The 19,530-nt window shown below is 41.7% G+C and overlaps 2 protein-coding genes across 7 annotated transcripts in view; both read right to left on the reverse strand.

Annotated features, from left to right (window-relative positions):
* The window catches only part of afap1l1a (actin filament associated protein 1-like 1a), a 25,820-nt gene extending 12,937 nt beyond the window's left edge, over positions 1-12,883 (reverse strand). For both annotated transcript variants that reach the window (XM_005719585.2, XM_005719584.2), the window contains exon 1: positions 12,565-12,883. In XM_005719585.2, coding sequence (XP_005719642.1) covers positions 12,565-12,586 — 22 coding nt within the window. In that variant the 5' untranslated portion in view covers positions 12,587-12,883. The remainder of the gene's footprint in view (positions 1-12,564) is intronic.
* A 2,144-nt stretch (positions 12,884-15,027) lies between these two features.
* ablim3 (actin binding LIM protein family, member 3) overlaps positions 15,028-19,530 on the reverse strand; it is a 44,926-nt gene continuing 40,423 nt past the window's right edge. For 2 of the 5 annotated variants that reach the window (XM_005719592.1, XM_005719590.1), the window contains 9 exons: positions 18,537-18,653; positions 18,292-18,362; positions 17,872-18,040; positions 16,727-16,756; positions 16,386-16,441; positions 16,119-16,185; positions 16,003-16,013; positions 15,834-15,914; positions 15,028-15,755 (listed from right to left, as the gene is read on the reverse strand). In XM_005719592.1, the coding sequence (XP_005719649.1) occupies positions 15,642-15,755; positions 15,834-15,914; positions 16,003-16,013; positions 16,119-16,185; positions 16,386-16,441; positions 16,727-16,756; positions 17,872-18,040; positions 18,292-18,362; positions 18,537-18,653 (716 nt within the window). In that variant the 3' untranslated portion in view covers positions 15,028-15,641. Of the gene's footprint in view, positions 15,756-15,833; positions 15,915-16,002; positions 16,014-16,118; positions 16,186-16,385; positions 16,442-16,726; positions 16,757-17,871; positions 18,041-18,291; positions 18,363-18,536; positions 18,672-19,530 lie in introns of all 5 variants that reach the window. The other 3 variants (XM_005719591.1, XM_005719588.1, XM_005719589.1) reach the window with 2 other exon arrangements.

Below are 19,530 nucleotides of genomic sequence, written 5' to 3' on the forward strand. Positions count from 1 at the left end.
GGGGTGGTGCTCTGCGTGTGTGCGCATGTGTTTGATCCCCCTTCTTCCACTGTAATCCTAGGGATCGTATAGCACCTGGGAAAGGCTTGCTGTGTAAACACACACACTAATAGCTAACTCACATTCTTTATTCTTTTGCATTCTTTCCCTCTCTCTTTACATTATTAACTTTTAACTAGTGGCTACAAACTAAACAGGTTCCAGTTTAGCTGCCTGTGGAAATCCCCAGTTTATAGGGGTATTTTAACATGTCAAGTAAAAGTTGCAGGATTTAGGAAATTCTGTGGAGTAGTCATTAGGGCAAGTTGAGACCTTTTCAGTGTCACACGTGGAGGATTTGCTGCCTTGAGGCAGAATCAGGCAGCCAAACACGATGCAACATGCTGCCTTCAATCACACTGGCAGTAACGTGGCACAAACAGCCCTGAAGCATACACAGTTCAATACACAACCACAACCACAATATGACACACTAGCTTCTTCTAAGTGTAGGCTTTTACTATAAGAAGCCTCTTGCACAAGACTGGACAAGTATCATTATGATGTCACAAGACTTCGGTTACAGCATAAGCGTGCAAGTAATAAGATCACCTGTTGTTTGGAATCCTAGTGTGACCCCTCATCACCCCATTGTGATTCTATTTGGGGAGTTCATTCACTTTTTTGTTCAGAATTAGACGAGAATGGTTTTAAGATCCATCTGTGCTAATCGAGACTAGTTAACAGGTTGTAAATTTTTATTTAACTCATACAAAGATTTGTGTGTTTTTTTGTCTTTTGGTAGCTGATAAAAAACACAACTTCATAATAAAAATATAGAGTACTGTGCAAAACTATTGAAATAACCCTCATTTGTTTATATTTGCTAGGATAATTGGATGTAGGTGCTGCCATTTCTCAAAAACACAGGTACCACAGGCCATAGTGTGAATGTGAGTGTGAAAGTTTGTCTGTCTCTCTGTGTTAGCCCTGTGATAAACTGGTGATCTGTCCCGGGTGTAGCCTGCCTCTCGCCCTAACACAGCTGGGATAGGCTCAGCTGCAACGGGATAAGCTGAATTGGATAAGCAGATAGAAAATGGAAGAATGGACTCCATTAGACCTTCTGCCTCTGATTTTCAGTGCAGTTCTTCTATACACAGTTGTTTCCATGTCTTGCTTTATTTTCTTTCTTCCCTCTCTTTGAAAGAGTAACATAGCATTGGTTCCACAGCAAAGAGTGTTCAAATTCAAGCGGATGAATTTTTTGCTCAGGCTATTCTCCAAGTTGTCCTTCCTTAAGAATGATTTTATAACAGCCACCATTCTGAGGCCTTTCTGCTGATGCTTAAGCAAACAGTAGATGGATCAACTGAAGGGCCAGATGCATGTCTCAAAAATGCTAATCAGATACTGTTAATCTGTTGCAGATAGTTTTGAGGCTTGTCATTTCTTTTTTGTCCTACACCTGTGTAGTTTCCTCAGATTTTTTTAAGGACACACTGCACACCATGCTGACATACAACAGGTTTTCAGCTAAACCAAAGGAATGGGAACAAATTACATCTGTTTGTAATTAGCTGCTAGTAACAAATTGCTAAATTGCTTGTTGTAAGTAAACACAACCCTGGTTCATCACTTGAGTTGGGTGTCTTTTTATGCTTAAATGAGTCATAGGTCAGTGTTAAGTGGCGTTACAAACAAAAACTACTCCTCTAAAAATGGTCCGGTAAAAGGACCGGACTTCTTGGAAGTTAAATATAAAGAAATGAGTAGTGGCTCGATGCTTTTGCACAGAATTGTATTTGTGAAGAAAAGCGCCGCACTAATGAGCTCCTTCTAAAATCTATTGATAAAAAAGCCAGACCCTTCCTCACTCGTAAATGGTGCTTCCCAGCTTTTCCCAAAATAGTCTCACATACTGCCTGATATGGCCTAAAAAAAAAACCGAGTTCTGATAGTGACTAAATCTGAACTTTGACCTCAAGAGTGAATATCTGACCCCATACAGAACTGTGGATGTTACAGGAGGGATGTGAAAGCACACCAAGTTGTAAAATTCACACCACCTTGAACCATATTACAGCTGGGTGCGATGGATCTCAGGTTTTTGAAAAGCTAAAGCCTTCGGGGCAGAAATAGTCACAGTTAATGATAAAACAAAACCTAGTGTTTATTACAATGAAAACTACTCAAGTCCACAGTGCAAAACAAAGGAGAACCATAAAGATGTAAGTCATGCCAGATAAAGCAGTTCGAGAAAAAAAAAGACGGTACCATCTGTGACTCCACAAGAGATCTGTATCTACTGAAAACTGATGGATTATTCTTGGAAGAGCCCCTTTCCTTATTGTCTTTGGAGATGCTGCATACACAACCATTTCTCAACCCGATCTGACATGAAAGCACACTGCACTGTGTAGGTGTCTTTCTTCCTCGGCCGAACAATACGACCCAGCAAGTTTTTGAAGGAGACGAAAAGCACATTTTTTGTGTGCAAAAGCATAATCTTATCTCATGTTAAGTGAGTCAAAGGATAGGGTTTTCAGTACAGAGACAGTGGCGTTTGAGTGTTATCATCATGCCGTGTGAGTGTTACCTAAATACCTCCATCCAACTCAGTCATCAAAGCTGAGTCAGGCATGTTTGAAAAAAAAGAGCTGATTCATAATGTTAAGAAGCACAGATGAGAAAGGAGATCACCGTTCACCACAGGATTTATCACACCACTCCGTGTAACAAAGAATGAGGTAAACCAGACAGCCAGATGTTCGCCCAGTTTTTAATTGAATTAGGAGGTGTGCCAACAATGCCTTCTCTCACCAGGCTGTGCCCTATCATGATGAAATTCCCTCCCACCCTACCCTTCGAATTCCTGGCATTTCCCAAGAGTGACAGCTCTTCTCTCCTCTCGCCAGTAGAAACGTGTCTGGGCATTCGCAAAGTGATATCTCTGGAGAACACCACAGGTACACAGGGACAGATCCGGTTCATAGCGCAAATCATCTTGATGGCTGCTGCCAGTCTTTCTGCTACTTTTTACTGCGTCATTTGGGATGGAGGAAGAGATATTCAAAAAAATGCTGTTGCTGTACGTTCATTTTACTTTCACGGTATATAAAGTTGCTATATTTGACATCACACAGAAAGACTGTGTATGAAATGGCTTGCTTGCAGTCACAAATAGACTGGGAAATATAGCTGCAGGCAGCGATGAGGGGGCCAAGCTGGCACAGTCACCATGGCAACTTGAGCTGACCATGTTAAAAGCACTGGCAGGAAAAATGAGTTGTTGCTTAATGCCCTGAGTGGGGACATTATGGAACTTGAGAACCTCAAGAAGAAGTACAAAGTGCATACACCAAGGCTTTATTCAGATATGGAAATGTATTTATTCATTTATGTTTGATTGGAAAAGCTGGTGCATTTCCAGGTGTTCAACCTACGGTACAGTTTTAATACAATAGGATTCATGTCCGTATCACTGCTGATTGTGAAACAGATATATCCATCAAACAAGAGAGAGCATAGCTTTAGGCCTGTTGAGCATTGTTGCGTACAATCTGCTAAACATGCCATAATGTTGTATGCTATTTCCAGACTGAACGTGACCCATATCTGATGTCATGAGCTTTGAAGTTAACTTGCTACAAGGAATATAACAGTACCTCATTAGGTGGTGTTATAAAGGTTACTCTAGCTTCAACTAAGCGATGGTGCTATAGTGCACGAGATGGAGACATGAAACTCGGTGAAACGACTGTCCCCAATGAGGGTGTCCCATTCATGCTCTTTAGCAGTAGCTGCTAGGAGCTACCACAGTGTTACTTTTATTTTCTCGCTCTGGTTGGCTAAGTTTAGGCAACAAAATGATTTAGTGTGGTTTACCACACAGGCACACCTGTGCACAGTTTACAAGCACTTTTTCACACATCTTCTTGGGGCCTCTTGCACAAACAACATTCAATGTTATATTATGGGAGAACATAGTAATCATCCAACTGTGCAGTGTCCTTAAGTTTTGTGGAGCATTTTAGCATAATTTAGTCTGTTGTGTTGGTTTTGAATTAGCAAACAGCATATCATTGGGGGAGCTTTGGTTCTTCTTTTGGCTTCTTCCTGCTACAGCAGATCATCAGTTTCCACCTAACCCTGTCCTTGGCATCCACTTTTCTCACACCAAGCCTCTGAATGTCCCCTTTGATTACCTTCATGGGTTTTTTTCTCTTGTCTTCCACTTTTCATCTTGCCTGGGCAGCTCCTTCTTCAGCATCCTCTGTCCAATATATCCACTATCCCTCTTCTGCACATGCTCAAACCTTCTCGGCCTTGCTGCTCTAACTTTGTCTCCAAACTGCTTTACCTGAGCTGTTCCACTTGTGTATTAACTTCTAATCTTGTCAAATCCTGGTGACTCCCAATGAAAATCAATTCTTCCTTCTCCAGCTCCACCTACTGTCATTTTGTCAGTGCAATCCTGGTGACCCTGTCCATTTCACTCTCGCTGTTATCCTTCACATCACTCCTGACACTTATCTCCACTCTTCTTCACCTCGCTCGTGCACTGTCCATTTGTTTGGACGGTTGATCCCTGATATTTAAACTCCTCCACCTTCACTAACTCTGCTCCGTTGCTCCTTCACAGCTACACCTGTTTTGCTCTCATTGACAAAAAGTATTCTGTCTTGCTTCTGCTGACTTTTATTCCTCTTCTCTCCAAAGCATGCTTCCACCTCTCCAGGCTATCTTCTAGTCACAGTGTCGTGTGCAGACTCCTGTCTAACCTCATCTCTCAATCTGTCCATCACCTCTACAAACAAGAAGGAAGTCATAGCTGACTCTTGAGGCAATCCCCCCTCCTCCTTGAACACATCTGTCACTCCGACTGCACACCTCACCACTATCTCGCTGTCCTCATTCATGTCCTACACCAGCCTCACATACGTCTCTGCCCCACCTGATTTTCATCAGCTCCTCTCTTATGCTTTCCCTAGGTGTCCTGGTTATTTTTTGGTTAGCATTTAAACTTTAAGGCTGGAGGAGTTGATGGATGGCAAAAGGCCACAGGGAAAATAAATACTGGACTTTCAGACACTTCATCAACTGAATACTAATGATTTGCTGGATATATTTCCTTAACATTTAAACACAAAAAATGACAATATTTTATATTGCTGTGCTTATAGTTTTTATCAACATACACTCCAAAGAAATATATTAGTTTAAAATTAATGAATGTTTAAGTAAATCTTATTATTGGTCAATATTGCCGGGCCTGAAAACAGAGACGTCATTACGATAGAAGGCTGTGTTTTTGAGGGCTTAGGGAATAAGAGTCCATTCATTGGAAGCATGTCTGGCATATAGAGTAGAAAGTGTGGGTATTTAAAGGTTATGCCAGCACTACTAAACTACCTACTGAAGACCCTGAAAGGGAGATTTAAAAAAGTAGCAAAACAAAGCATTTTTCCTCATCATCATTAGTATAATGGGCAGAGCATCTCTATGGAGTTCTCTCATATGGCCCCCAATAGAGATGAACTTCCTCTCTCTGCCGATGACATCACCTATCACCTCCAGCCTTCTGTTTCCTCTTCCTGTCAGCTGACCCATTCCCACTTTGACTGCAGCGTCTCTGGTGACCCCATTCTCATTTCACTATCTAGATCATTCACCAGATAGAATAGAGAATGCATCTGCAGCTGCATTTCAAAAAAACAATAAAACAGAGCCTTGAATACGCGATTACTGCAAAAACTCATTTAGCAGCTACAGGCTGAACCCCTGAGAGAGATAATTATGTTCTCATGGCCTTTTTGTTAATGCATTCATTGTGTAGGTAGTAATGTCTGACAAAGCAGTGATAATGAACATATATACTAAATGTAGACTACAAAACTGGAGCTGAGCAGCAGGTGAGAAGAACATGTGGAAAAGTTTATTTGTTTTGGAGGAACTGCAAAGGTATATGGCTAAGGAGAGAGAGAAAAACATGCTCCACCCCCACTGTTTTTACTGGACTCGGGAAGCTGCTTCAGGTTATTATAAAATACAGCAACGATCCCACACTCCATGATACAAGTGTATGAGCAAAGACAATAAATATAACAGTGATGGGGACTCTCTAAGGACATAGATATGCTGAGTTTCTACGCGAGTAGAGTATTATTCTGTCTGAGATGTTTACTTTTACTTGCAATAACTGGCCGGCACACTGACCCGAAACTGACAGAGCGATAAACAGCGTTGCATTCAGCAGAGCATGCGTTTCACGGCACAATTACTTTCCAATCTAACATCTTTGTTTAAATCTCCCTGAGCCTCTCCCCGAATCAAAGCAAATATTTCTACACATCACTTACATTTGGTTTGTTTGCATCGTGCAGTCTGTCTCTAAGAGATTTCTGGCTCCATCCTGCATTCTTGCTCCTACTAATTACACCACTCTAACGAGCTCACCCCAGACAGAGAAAATACTCAAACTCATTAGGTATCTATGGTGGCCGGGGCACTTATGGTCAGAGTGTGGGAGAAGTATGGGCTTGTGCACTCCCGCTCACCTGCTTAAGCATTAACTGGCTCTTTGAAGGTCAGCCATTAAGCACAGAAGCTTTTGATGTTCAGACGGTGATAGCTAGAGCTGCTATCTCAAAGAGACAGTCAAGGTCCTAAGTTAGAGGTCAGGTTAGTAAAGCAACTCTGCTCTTTCTTCCTACCTGACATTGGTGATGTTTGTTCAGCAGCTTTTGCATCTCTGTAGCAAGAATCTCATGCTATCAGGCCCTAAGAATAATTGTATCTGACAGGTATGGGAGAAAGGTTTATGTTACTGAAATAATTTTAGTGAAATAATTACACTGTTGAAAGAGGCAACACTGAAGTTGTACTACTGACGCCCTGAAATAAGATTTCTTCTGGTGTAGCAGAGTTCCACTTTTGACTCCTACAATCCTTTACCCCTCAGTCTACTGTGGCAAATCTCTTGTGTGTGATGAAGAAGCATCTCAACAGCTGATGATGCCTGTTTATGCATTACCACAGTAACAGAATGGCAAAGTGCCCAGGGGATTTCCCTGTATTTTATCAGTGCATTGTGAGGCAGGGCCGATCTTCCCAGTGTCCCTGAAAAATAAAATGCAATAAAAAAAAGGGAGGAGACAAAAATGGACAGATGGGTAGAAAGAGTCTGATCAACAGTAATACTCACCAGGTGTAAACATATGCATCTGGGCATTTCTCAATATGGACTAAGGTCAAAGGGATGTCTGCCTGCTAGACTTCCTTCCCCTTGCTCTCATTTTTCATTTTTTGCTCTGATTTATTCAGGTCCAGGATGGCACAGAGGGCTTGACTCAGCCTGCTGCTAGACAAAGCCCCTACAGTGCAGTCAGTATTATTCAGATCCCGTATCTGCCCTCAGTCCTATGAGATCACCACAATGCTATGTCTCCCTCACAGAAAAGTATTCACACACTTAGAAAGATGCTATTTTGCAAGTGGAAGCACTGATGTTGCACAGACAAGGGTAATATAGACAGAACAGATGCCGGCAGACACTCACACACACCATTTACGTGCGCGTGCGTGCACGCACACGCTCAGAATCCCAGTCACACATGCACAGAAGGAGGAGAGAGGCTGCTTTGTCTCCACTTGGGATTTTCTGTGTTAATAAGATCTGAACTAAAACGCTGTATTCAGTTTTCACCAGAAAGCTGAGATTTCTGTTGTCTGAATCTGTCATGTTAGCCATAAGAAGGCCTTGATAACTGCCTTTGTATTGTATAGTTTAAGAGCATTTAAATGCATAATGAGGATGACTTTGGGCATAGATTTTGCAGTGTAAACAATAAAATGAGTCTTGATTATAAACAACAGTTATGTCTAAAAAGTTAAAATAACATTTACTAAATCATTACTAAGTTACCTTTCAACACACTTCCATGCAGTGTTTTAGGTAATGGATTAGCATGTCGTGCCTCATGTAGTTTCACTGCTTTTTTGTTCTTTTTTCACTAAGTGCAATATGTGTTCAGTCTTCAAAGAAGCATGAAACCACAGAGGCAGAAAACAAAGGAGGTGGAAAGTCTGCAAAGTATTAAATATCATTACAATATAATAAGCTATTGGCAGGCTGGAGTCTTTTTTCATAGTCTATCTGCTTGGGTTTTGTTTTCAGGTTCTTCCCACATTCCAAAGACGCTCATAGTTAAATGGCTGTTCTATACTGACCATAGGTGGGAGGGTAGCTTGTGACTCCCCTAGTGTGACCTGGGATCGGCTCCAGCCACTAAGACCTTCTTATATGAAATACCAGAATTTGTCCTGCTTTTTTCATGGTCCAATGAAAAAAATGCCAAAGCACAGCAACAGGGAAAAACCTACAGGTGAGAAGCTGGTTTGCAGTGTTTCAATATTTTACTTTTACAGTCATTTTTGCATTTATACACAATAACAATAATTCCTTCACTGACAGTGACTGGAGCAAAGAACCACAATAAACTGACACAAAGACTTTAAAAATATCATTTTACAGACCGAACTTCTTCAAAAGAGCCAAGCATGAAATCTACTTTTTTAATGTAGATAATATCAAACATTATGTTACAATGTTTTGTGGTATACATCATCACACATCATACACCAAAACTCTTGTGAATTCAACACCACGTGTTGTCGGTAACATGTCTCTTTACCCCCTAAAGCAAAATGGAAAAAAAAAAAAAAATTCTGTACCTGTTTCATAAATCACCCTAATTCACATCTGTTCAAAAGTCACATATAGACGTCCTAACTGATAACAGGTTAGACAAGTCCTATTATGCCAAGTTTTCCCAATAAATCGTAATCTTTTCTAAGTACTGCTTGTATCTGTGTGCCAGCACACCTCAGGCAGAGTCCCTTTTCACTGTCAGCAGCATAAGAAAACACCTTTTTTTCCTCAGTGTCACGTACACTCTATAGTCCCCTGCTACAGTGGTGTGATGCAGGTCTCCATGGAAACCCTATATAAACAGCTGTGTGGAGAATGACCACTGCTTACATGTGCACGCCCACATGTGCACATACACTCACATAACCCGCACACATATACAGCCATATGAATCATAGTGATCTCCTGTTCTCATAGGGTTAAAGAGGGGGAATTCCACTTCTTATAGTGCTGGTCTACAATCATCCATAATTTAGAGCTCATGAATGATGAAGCACATATTTCATACATACACGTATATCATACCTTAATGTATGCTACATGTGTGATCGACCCATGTCTGCAAAGCTTCTTCATAATTAAAAACTCCTACTAAAGTCTCAAAAGGGAAACAAAACAAAGACTCTTTTGAACAAAGGTTATATGGAAGGGAGATTCCCTTTTCTATATGTTCTGGGTCTCATTGACGTTCATGTGGTTCAAGTTAGTTACAATAATACTATACTGTGTACATCACATCATAGAAAAGATCTAGAGTTCTACTGGAAACAGCTTTGCACCAGAGAACAGGCAGCTTTCTTTGAGTTTTTTGAACTGTAAATGAAGGTGAATGCTATTTTATGGCCTGTAGAATTCATTGTAACTGTCCTTTGTTACGTCTGGCTATTTCATTTACAACAGGATGCGAAACAGACTAAACGAACAACATTTAAACTGAACCACAGGATGGTTTTATTGTTGTTAATCCTCCTTGACCTCATCGAACTCAACTGGAAAGTTGGGCAAGGAGGACAACATCATAGGAAGCTATGATTTTGCTCATTTTGGCTGCTAAAACTAATGGTAAAAAGCCAAGTTGTAAAATACTGTAGAAAAGCCAAATGTATAAGGACTCTTTGTTTGTTACATAAAAATGCAGATCACCCAGCAGATAATCAGGAAGTGTTGCATAAATGTGCACACAGTGAAGTCCCCTGACCGCTGCATAGATGATGAAAGCGGGCAGCATTTTAATTGTGCTCTTTTGCACTGCTAACCTGAAACCACTGAAATTGTGATTTAATACGACCGCTACCAATTAAAACCTCCGTTGTCTCCTAACAGTGCTCAGAACTCAGTTCTATGAAAAGAAAAACATTTTCTTACTCTGAGCCGTTTCCTATGTGAATAATATATTAAGAGGATGGTGGGGGTTGGAATGACATTCCAACAGGCACACAAGCACGGGCGCATGGATGCCCTGCAACACACTGGCTGTCTTTTTCATATAGTACTCGGTGGAATGTGGAGCACGCTGTCACATTAGCAGAAATGAATATACGGAGTAGGGATTTGCATGTGGTGAACTTGTGCATTTCTCTCTGCATCATTTTCTACTCCATAGTCTATTGTTTTTCTCTACAAGTTCTTCCACATGCTCTGACAATAGCCTCAATTCATCATATCTGATGGGCTAAATCACAGGCAAACCCCGTTGCTGCGATGCATCTCTGCAGGGACGACCTCACCCTTCTCACACCCACCTGAATGCTCTGCTTCTCACACTGTTCACTGAGGTCGACTGTGGAAACAAAACCTTTGTTACACTGCTACTGCTGCAGCTGGCTCAGACACTCGCTGGCTCACACCATTCAAGTTCCTACCTGCCACTTGTCAACTTTTACAAGTTTGATATCTGAACATATGAATTCTAACTGCAAAAGCAGTTCCGCACATTTTTGCTGCCTTGGGTTTTTCTTTTTTAGCTTTTAGTGCAACTTGATCAGTTAAAGATGTGGCGATTGACTCCTGCGTGACACAAAAACCCCTGTTTTGCCTTTTGCAGTATGTTTTCTTCCTCATTCCCCGTGTGTCCCATGAAGCTCTTTCACATCAACTCTGTAGCATTTGTCTGAATCTAAGCAGAAGATGTGTATAAATCTTTATAAGCATTAGAATTTATCTGGCTGCTTCTATCTCCTATCACGTCATCTGTAAACATTAGTGATCCAATGCCACTGGAAGACACACACCCATGCATCACTGCATTTACTGGGCTTTGAAAGATATACTTCAGGTCCTGAACCTTTCTCTATAATTTTGATCTTAGTGTCGTCTGTCCAAAGATTGCAGTCCCAGAGCTAATTTGACCTTTCTGTTCTTGAAGTTGACTTCTAGTTTGCTCCTCACAAATACAAAAGATTCAGCTCTTGTGAACTCCTCTACATTATCAATGTCAGCCTCCTGGAGAGTGTTCATCACTTTGCAGGATGTTTTGAAGTGGACCTTCTTTACTAATATCTTTATCATTTCTGACATGCTACAAACTTTATGAATGCTCATTAGCCCATTATAACATATCTGACAGATCAAATAAATAGCTGCAGGCAAGCAGGGGACAGGGAAGTGTTTATTCTCGTGGTGTTTACACAAACAAAAAGCCCAGTCTGTCAAGATGCATTCTTGTGTGTTTGTACGAGTTTCTCTGTTGAGAAAGATAGCAATGACAGATGAGATTTTCTGCTCGTCTGCAAATCTGGACAAGCCCTAAAAACTTCCTTCCTAAGATGCTTTGCCTCCACACCAAAAACACTGCTAACATCAACATAATCCTCATATGCTGACAGAGTCACAAAGAATGGAAAAGGAGGTAAACTGAGGACGGGAGGGCAGGAGTGACCAAAAGAATTGTTGTTTTTCTTGTAGGCATGCAAGTTTACCCCCTTTTCTTTCATTTCCAGTCAGCTGAGTAAAAATGTCCATTAAGCTGAACGTTATAATCACTATCACATGTTTACCTGCCTGGCTGCGGGCAACAAGTCGATGAAAACCATTTGAGAGTTCACAGCTCTAAAAGCAAACAGCAACACCAGCTTAAATCACTGCAGGTTTGACCATATGTTCTTAGTTGAAATGCTACACTTGGTCAAACCTTTCCTGATTAATGCCATCACTTCTGATGTTTAGCTAAAGCCCAGACGGAGGCAAGTGTATATGCTTTTTGTTACAGTGGGAAAACATGTTTCTGTGCAGGGGGTGCGAGTGCACCCCGCCCAGAGAAAACACATGGCATGGAAACACATTTTGTATTTCTGGCTATTCAACACACACACAAAAACACTGCATATCCCTGGAGATCTGTGCAAAAGAATTCTGTGCCATTGGCGTCCAATACCAGACAATTACTAGCAGGATCACCCAATCTGTAAAGATCTCATCTCCACATCCAGATATTTGACTTGACTCAGGATGAGTGAGATTCACTTTCTAGAACAACAATCAAACTGTGGGTCTTGGGTCTGCACTTGTTTTCCTGGTTGTCCAAGCAGCTGGGGGGAGACCAAAGCAGCTTTATTTCTTTTCTTTTCCTTTTAAGTGGACTACAATTGTATCTTTGTAGATGCTCCACATGAGTTCACATTTACTCAATTTGCTTCATTTACATTTACTTTGTCTAAAATGACATGTTTGTGAGTGTTTGTTGAAGGTAAATGAGGCAGTAAATATTTGGGTTCAGTGAAGTAGAAAACCCAACAAGAATTTCCGCAGATAAAAGTGTGAGAGGAAGGGTGTGTGTGTCACTCTTTGACAGTCTCCCAGAAATGATTAGTTCCCATAAACAAACACATGCTTGTCTTAATTAGCTGACGAATTAGAAAGCAGCTTACACTTACACTTGGGGCCGCTTGTGTCCATTGCGCTGTGATGCTGTCCCTGTGAAAGTCTACTGCAGGTCCATGAGTGAGTGAGCGAGCATGTGAAGACGTGTGGAGAGCTGCTTGCTGCCGCCGCTGATAGATCCACAGTGGATACAACACAGAGCAGCAGCAGGCACCCGCTGATCTGCTGGGTCCTAAAGCCACCAAGCTCCCGTCGCAGCAGCACAGCTCGGAGCCACAAATGACTCGTGTTTGACAAGGTTACAAGTGTGCTTGAAGGGTAAAGTTAGCACTTCTTCGTCTGCAGTCTGCTAAACAAAGAGAAGGAACTCGCCTGGCCCTGTCCAAAGCCAAGCCCACCTAGCTGCTCCCTTAAAGCGCCTATTATGTCTTATTTGCTTATCTTAGACAAGAACCTGTTGCAGAGATGATGATGTGACCCTGTCTGTACTTGCCTGGGAGCAGAGTTTCAGCTGGCTATTCTACTTGCGCAAGTAGAGGTTTTACTGTCAAAAGAAGTAGATTTCTTTTAAGAAAGGACAGCCAGATAGGTACAAGGATTTCCGCGCGGCTTCCAGGCAGCTATATAATGGGAATAAAACCTTTTTAAATAGGAGAGAAGTCTAACTCCAAGTTTCTTGTTTCATAGAGGGGACTTGCCTGATAGTTAGCAAATAAAAATAGCAGTAAAGTAAAGGTAGAGTTTTTCATAAAGGGTTTTGACAAAACAGACAACTGCGAGAGCAAGGCACAATCGCACAGGTAGGCATACCATGAGTCACTCTTTGACGTTGCCATGATTTCACAATTCAGATAAGCAAAGTGCAGATAATTTCTAACACAAGCCTCCAGATAGCAGTCTCACAGGACCACTGATCCTAACCTCTAGAAAACTGTTTTATTTTTCTTTTCTTTTTTTTTCTGAACACACTATGACAGTGATATCTGTTGTATTGATCTTTTTGGGAAAAATGTGCCATTAAGGAAAACATTTAATCTCCTAAATCCATAGCTGACCAATCAGCATGCATTAGCAGAATGCTAGGATTTGCTATGAGAAAAGAGGAATCATTTCAGACACATGACGAGTACTAGATTCGTGAAACTAATAAATAACACTACTGTGCAATCTTGATCCGTTGGGATTGTTAGGAAAGAGGTGCAGTGATTTATTGAAACGGGCAAGCATATGTAGAACTACAGTATATAAGGCAAGAGCAGAGTTTGTGTAATTCCAACAAGCTTGAAAGTCAATATTTGGTATGACCTCCTTGATTCTTCAACACAGCCATAGCCAAGCTTTCTTGTGATTTATTTAGGTAGTCTTCAGGAACTGTTCTCCAGGCTTCTTGAAGGACTTTCGAAGCTCTTCTTTGGATGTTGGTTGCATTTGTTTTGTTCTCTGTCAAGATGATCCACACTGCTTCAATAATGTTGAGGTCTGGGATCTGGGGAGGCCAAACCATGACTCATAGTGTTCCATTGTGTGTTTTTCTTTAAAGATGTGCTTTTACTGCTTTGGCAGTGTTTCGGATCTTCATGCTGAAGAATACCAATCTGACAGTACTTTTTTTTCTTTCATGATTCAATCAGTTTTAGCAAAATCCCCAACACCACTGGCTGAAAGGGAACCCGAAACCATGACAGAGCCTCTACCGTATTATATAGACAGCTGTAGAGGCTGTATTATTCTGGTGTCTTTACCTTACAATGTAAAGCATCTTGAAGTGACTGCTGTTGTGGCATGACTGAAAATGAGTGAAAAAAAGGAAACAAAAAACAAACAAACAGTTAAAATACCCTTCAAAAGGCTGGATAACTATTGCTCAAGACCAAATTACCAGAGAGTCTTTTGAAATAAAACATGAAGAAATGAGAGATGGCTCGACACTGCTGGTACTCTATGCAGTGAGTACTACTGAGCACCCCAGCTGGCATTAACAGGAAGTGAACAGGCTCTGGTGGTATCAGTCTTCATACTTACACAAGCACCTGGAAATCAAAAAGGGCAGTTGCCTAAAACAAATATTCCACAGTCTATTAAAAGTGTAGCTAGTAAAGTAATAAAAAAGAGGAGGCTGGTTTTGATTTGAAGTTTAATTTTAGTGACAAAAATCAAAAATAACAGTATTCAAAGTCTTCAACAACCCTGGATCTTTGTCGGCACGTTAAATCCTTTGCGGAGTGTTTTATCTGTGAGTGATATAATCTCTGGAGCTACAAAATCATTAGATTACCATTCTAAAAGTATATAAATAAAAAGCAAATGCAAATGGATGACTACAACTCTCATCCTAAAACATTTAGTCATTGTTCTATTGCAACGGGTAGAAAAGCAGAAGGACAGAACCGCCGTGATTGCACATTCTTTTAGGTTATCGCACAGCTGCACAGTGAGATGAATCTATTGGTGATCTTTGACAAGTTTAACCAGAGTGATCTGATGAATTGTACATTTGCGTTCTCAATTTGGTTTTCATATCTAAATCAATTGTTGTAAACTACAGGTCTCTTAGTTTCTGTGAGAGAGCAAGAAAACAGGGGCACAGGTAAACAAAATGCATCCCAAAAAAAAAAGAGAGAAAAAAAAGCAAAGCGATGCTCGCAGGCTCACACGCTTTTTCATCTAGTCATTCTCACTGATAAAGTGTCATAAATGATATGCTATACCTACATTCTACTCATTCAGATTGCTGGTGCTGCACAGTCATACCTAAGAGAGCGTAACAAATAAGGCAAAGCCAAAATTCTCCTCATTATGTTTTACTACTGCAGCTCTGGTCACTAACGGTCACGCCATCCTTCATCCTTTAGGCTTAACAAAAGCAAAACACTACTGTATGACAGTCTCTATTGCTTGCACCCCACACAAGTTGCACACAAGTTTATCAGTCCAGCGTGCATAATGTCTCTCGGTATCCCAGGAGTCCATCTGGTGGGACCAGAATTTGGTTTATCACGTGAGGGGATGTAGAACAGGTTTCTCGGGCATGGCAGTGTAACTGTGTAGGAGTCTTCGTTTCTATCCGTCCCCTCCTACAGTTAGTCCGTCTCCGACTCTATGGCAGTATTCAACACACGTCTGTATGTTATTAAAACAGTCGCGCCTGTTTTTTCAGTTCATTTCTCTTCCACAGAGCCAGCCGGTCAAACTCTTCCACGGTCATACCGAACACTTGGACAAACTCCTCTGGGGACAGGTGGCGCTGGAAAAACACATCATAGCAGAAATTAAGTCTCAAATTCTAGTCATGGTTTTGGGATTTCTTTGGCCGTTAACTTACTTCCAGTCTGGCTCTGTCTACATCTTTGGGCAGCCTGTTGCGCCCTCTGGTGGTGACGATGAGCGACTCATAGGGGTAAATCTGCAGGATAAAGGAAAGGACACACGCACACATTTCAGATACCCGGGTACAAAAGGAGTGGAATTTCATTATTTTAAAAAAGCCTTACTTTGTGTTCTGCTGGGAGAAAAGAGAGAGAGAAAATGAAATCAGTGCAATTGAAAAAAAGCATGTTAGATTAATTGCTTGGCTCTAATAAGGTGTTTTTAGTTCATATTAAATTACCTCTGCTTCCCCAGTTGACCTCGCTGCCACTGTCATATTGGTACTGGTAGCAATCTGCACTCTGAGGCTGAGGAACAGAGTAGGACAGTGAGATTAACAAGAGCAGCGAGCTTCGGGGAATTAACTAATAAAACAGCTTGAAAGCTGGACGAAGGTAGTAATGAAAAGTGTAAGGGGCCAAAAGAGTTATTTGAATTAAGCCAAATAATATGTATGATAGAATATGTCACAGCTATTCATGCTTTGCCAGGTTCAGTGTGATCTCACCCGCTGGATGCCGTTGCGGCCATATCCCGGTAGTGAAGCTGACTTACAAACAAAATCTGAAGCAGAAAAAAGGAAACACATCAGCATGATATCAGTCTAGCCATGAGCTGCTTAAATGTTCAGTTGTTTTCATGCATTCTGGCGCCATAAGATGGCGCTCATGCCTAACCTAAAACAAAAAATATCCCTAGAGCTCCAGATGTGTCCAAATGATGCTGGTCGAAGAATCCGGGAGTATTAAAACTAGCAGGAAAAGATCAATAATAAACTGATGCCTTAAAAAAAACAGCTATTTAAATAAATCAGAGCCACATATTGAAACGCTCTGCAGATGAACTTACCGCTATCGGTGCTGTACTGTGACCGAGGAGCTGTGAAATAAACAGATGATACGATTACCTGTCACAAAAACAACAACAATAATAAAACAATAAATGCTGCAGCACATGAGCCTAATCTAAATTCACGAAAAACCTCATCAGGGAAAATAAGTGTAGAGTTTTGACATCAATCGGTCTTTTATAGGCTTGACAAAAAGAGAAATTAAAGAAAAAAGCGGGGCAAGTTCCACATTCATCAAGCCCTGCGAGGAACACAAAACATCAAAGGGGCAATAAGGCCAGGGAACATGCAAGCATCTTTTAAAAAACGAGAAAAATAAGATGCACAAGTGTGCAAAAAACACACTACATGCTTCAACATCTAACTGCAACACCCAAGCTTGCACAGTTACAAGCCTTTGTTGCCTTTCAAACACCACCAGCGAGCCGAGTCCCATTCAGCCCCGCTCACTCCCATTTGAGAAGCGGCTTTAATGAGAGATCTTACCGCTCATAAATAAAACAGGATATGGGACACCAGCTGTGAGAGTGAGAGAATCACATAGATGCAGGGGTAGATGGAAGGGTAGATCCACCCATATGGAACAATTTTGGAGAGAGAAAGCAAAGGGAGCAGGAAAAAACCTGTCTGATAGAGATGAGGTGAGGCTGAATGTCAGAGGATAAAATAACCAGTAGCTTATACACTGTATGAGCAGCGAAGTGCGACTATTACAAAGAGAAACAAGTCGGCATGTGACTTTGTGACATCTGGAATTTCAGCACACCTGGTTGAGCACTCTGTTTCAGTTAGCTTGAAATTTTCTTAATCAGTGTGATCAGATATCCCTCCAACACTGACAGGCCACATCTGCCCCTGCCGCTGGCCTACCACAGCTGTTAAGCACACTCATCATCGTTCCATCTCAATACACCACCCAGCCTCCAGCAGCGGCCGTGACCCTCTGTGACCTGCATCCGCAAACCTCATCGCCCTCGCCCTCACAACGCCGGCGACATACTGAGGCTCATAAAAAAACCCTTGTGGCAACATATAGGGCTGTACAGAAAGACAGTCATAAACCTGCTGAAACAGAAGAAACCAGCAGACAAAAGAGGTGGATGTACTGGGGGTGTGGGGGTGGGTGGGATAGGTGGATCCTTACAGCCATTGATGGTGTTGTTGTACGCCGTGGTGCCATAGCTTGTTGTGTTCAGTGTTTCCTTGCTCCCGCTACGAGAATTCCTCGCGCTGCCCCAGGGGTCGTTGTCATAGGAACCAGATCTGGCTTTCATCTCCTCCTTTAGAATCATCCTCCCGATGCCACTCCCAATCTGCGAGGAAAGAGGGCGAGGAGAGAAGCAGAAGGTGGAGAGGAAACAATGAAGGACGCGTTGTAGAATTAAACGAAAGACAGAGAAAGAGAGCAAGAGAAGCAAATAAGGAGGACGGCACAGGCGCCGTGCGATTAAAAAAAGTGCATTTATTTATTTATGGGTGATTTTCTTTCTTTTCTTTTTTTTTGAGGTGGGGACTTACTTCAGTGTGACGTTGAAGAAAAGAGAGAAAATTATGAAGCTCTTACTCTTTGAAGACCGTGACTCCAAGTCTCTTCATCTCCTCCCGTGGAGAAGCGTCTTCTCGGCGCCCGATAGGCTGGGAGAGGAAAAGAGATGAAAGAGATTCCCTTTATGAATTTTGCACTTTCGCGGGGAGCACAGCAACAGCGCGAGTAAATGGATAAACATGACAATATGGCTACAAAATGAACCGCTCTCCCATGTGTGCCATCGGTACACTCTGAATAAGTGAAACAGCAGTGCTTCGTACCCCTGGGGGAGCTGCTGTAAGGGTAGTAGTCAGACTCTGACTGGCTGTATGGCTCTGGAGAGTAGGTAGACAGTCTGGAGGATCTGAGGATGTCCTCACTGGTCCTGCTTTTGGTGGCTGCATCCATGTGATTGTCTGTTTGAATTAAGAGAGAAGGCAGAACCAAAAGAACTGGCCTGTTAGAGGAATAGTTTGCCTGTTCAGTTTATGATCGGGAGCTAGATGGGAAATTATAAACCATTCTTATATCTGTTAGTTCAATATGATTCTGGAGTCACTAGAGCAGGGGTGGGAAATTAATTTTCCTAAAGGGCCACATGAGAAGTCGGGACTGCTGTGAAGAAATACATCAACAAGCTTATAAAGAGAAAATTAATAATGAGGAGAACTGAGTTCAGCTTATTGGTGCGACCCTCAAAAAACAGTCCCGGTTTCTCATGTGGCCCCTTGGGAAAATTAATTGCCCACCTATGTTATTAGAGGGTCATCGCAGCTTAGCACAAAGGCTGGAAACTTCACTATGATGACAATCCTCTGGTTTTAGTAGAAACCAGATATAAACAGGATCTTGCAATACCAGAGTGGAGAAATTAAAATAAATGTGGATTATTTCTTGGCTTGCAGCAGCGTACGCTGGTGTCTATAAACTACAGGAAAGATATGGTGCTTGGTTTCTGAATGAATTACCCAAACTAGATTGTTAATGAGCTTTAGGGCCCTGCGTTTTACAGACCCAGGCTAGCTGCTTCACCCTGCGTCTACTCTTTCTGTCAAGCTAAGCGAAGATGTTTCCTGGCTTCATATTGAACAGACAGATACTTAACAAGATTGGTATTGATCTTCTCATCTTGCTCTCAGTGTGAAAGGAAATTTCCCAACATGTCAAACTATTGCTTTAAGCACCAGCAGCGCACTAACAAAAACATCTTAATGAGCGTCACAAAGACGTACAGCGATGAAGCGCATTCACTCCACAGCTTCACACTTATGATAT

Source organism: Pundamilia nyererei, unplaced genomic scaffold (assembly GCF_000239375.1).
Source record: "Pundamilia nyererei isolate P.nyererei 1_Seehausen unplaced genomic scaffold, PunNye1.0 scaffold00001, whole genome shotgun sequence".
Taxonomy (NCBI): Eukaryota; Metazoa; Chordata; class Actinopteri; order Cichliformes; family Cichlidae; genus Pundamilia; species Pundamilia nyererei.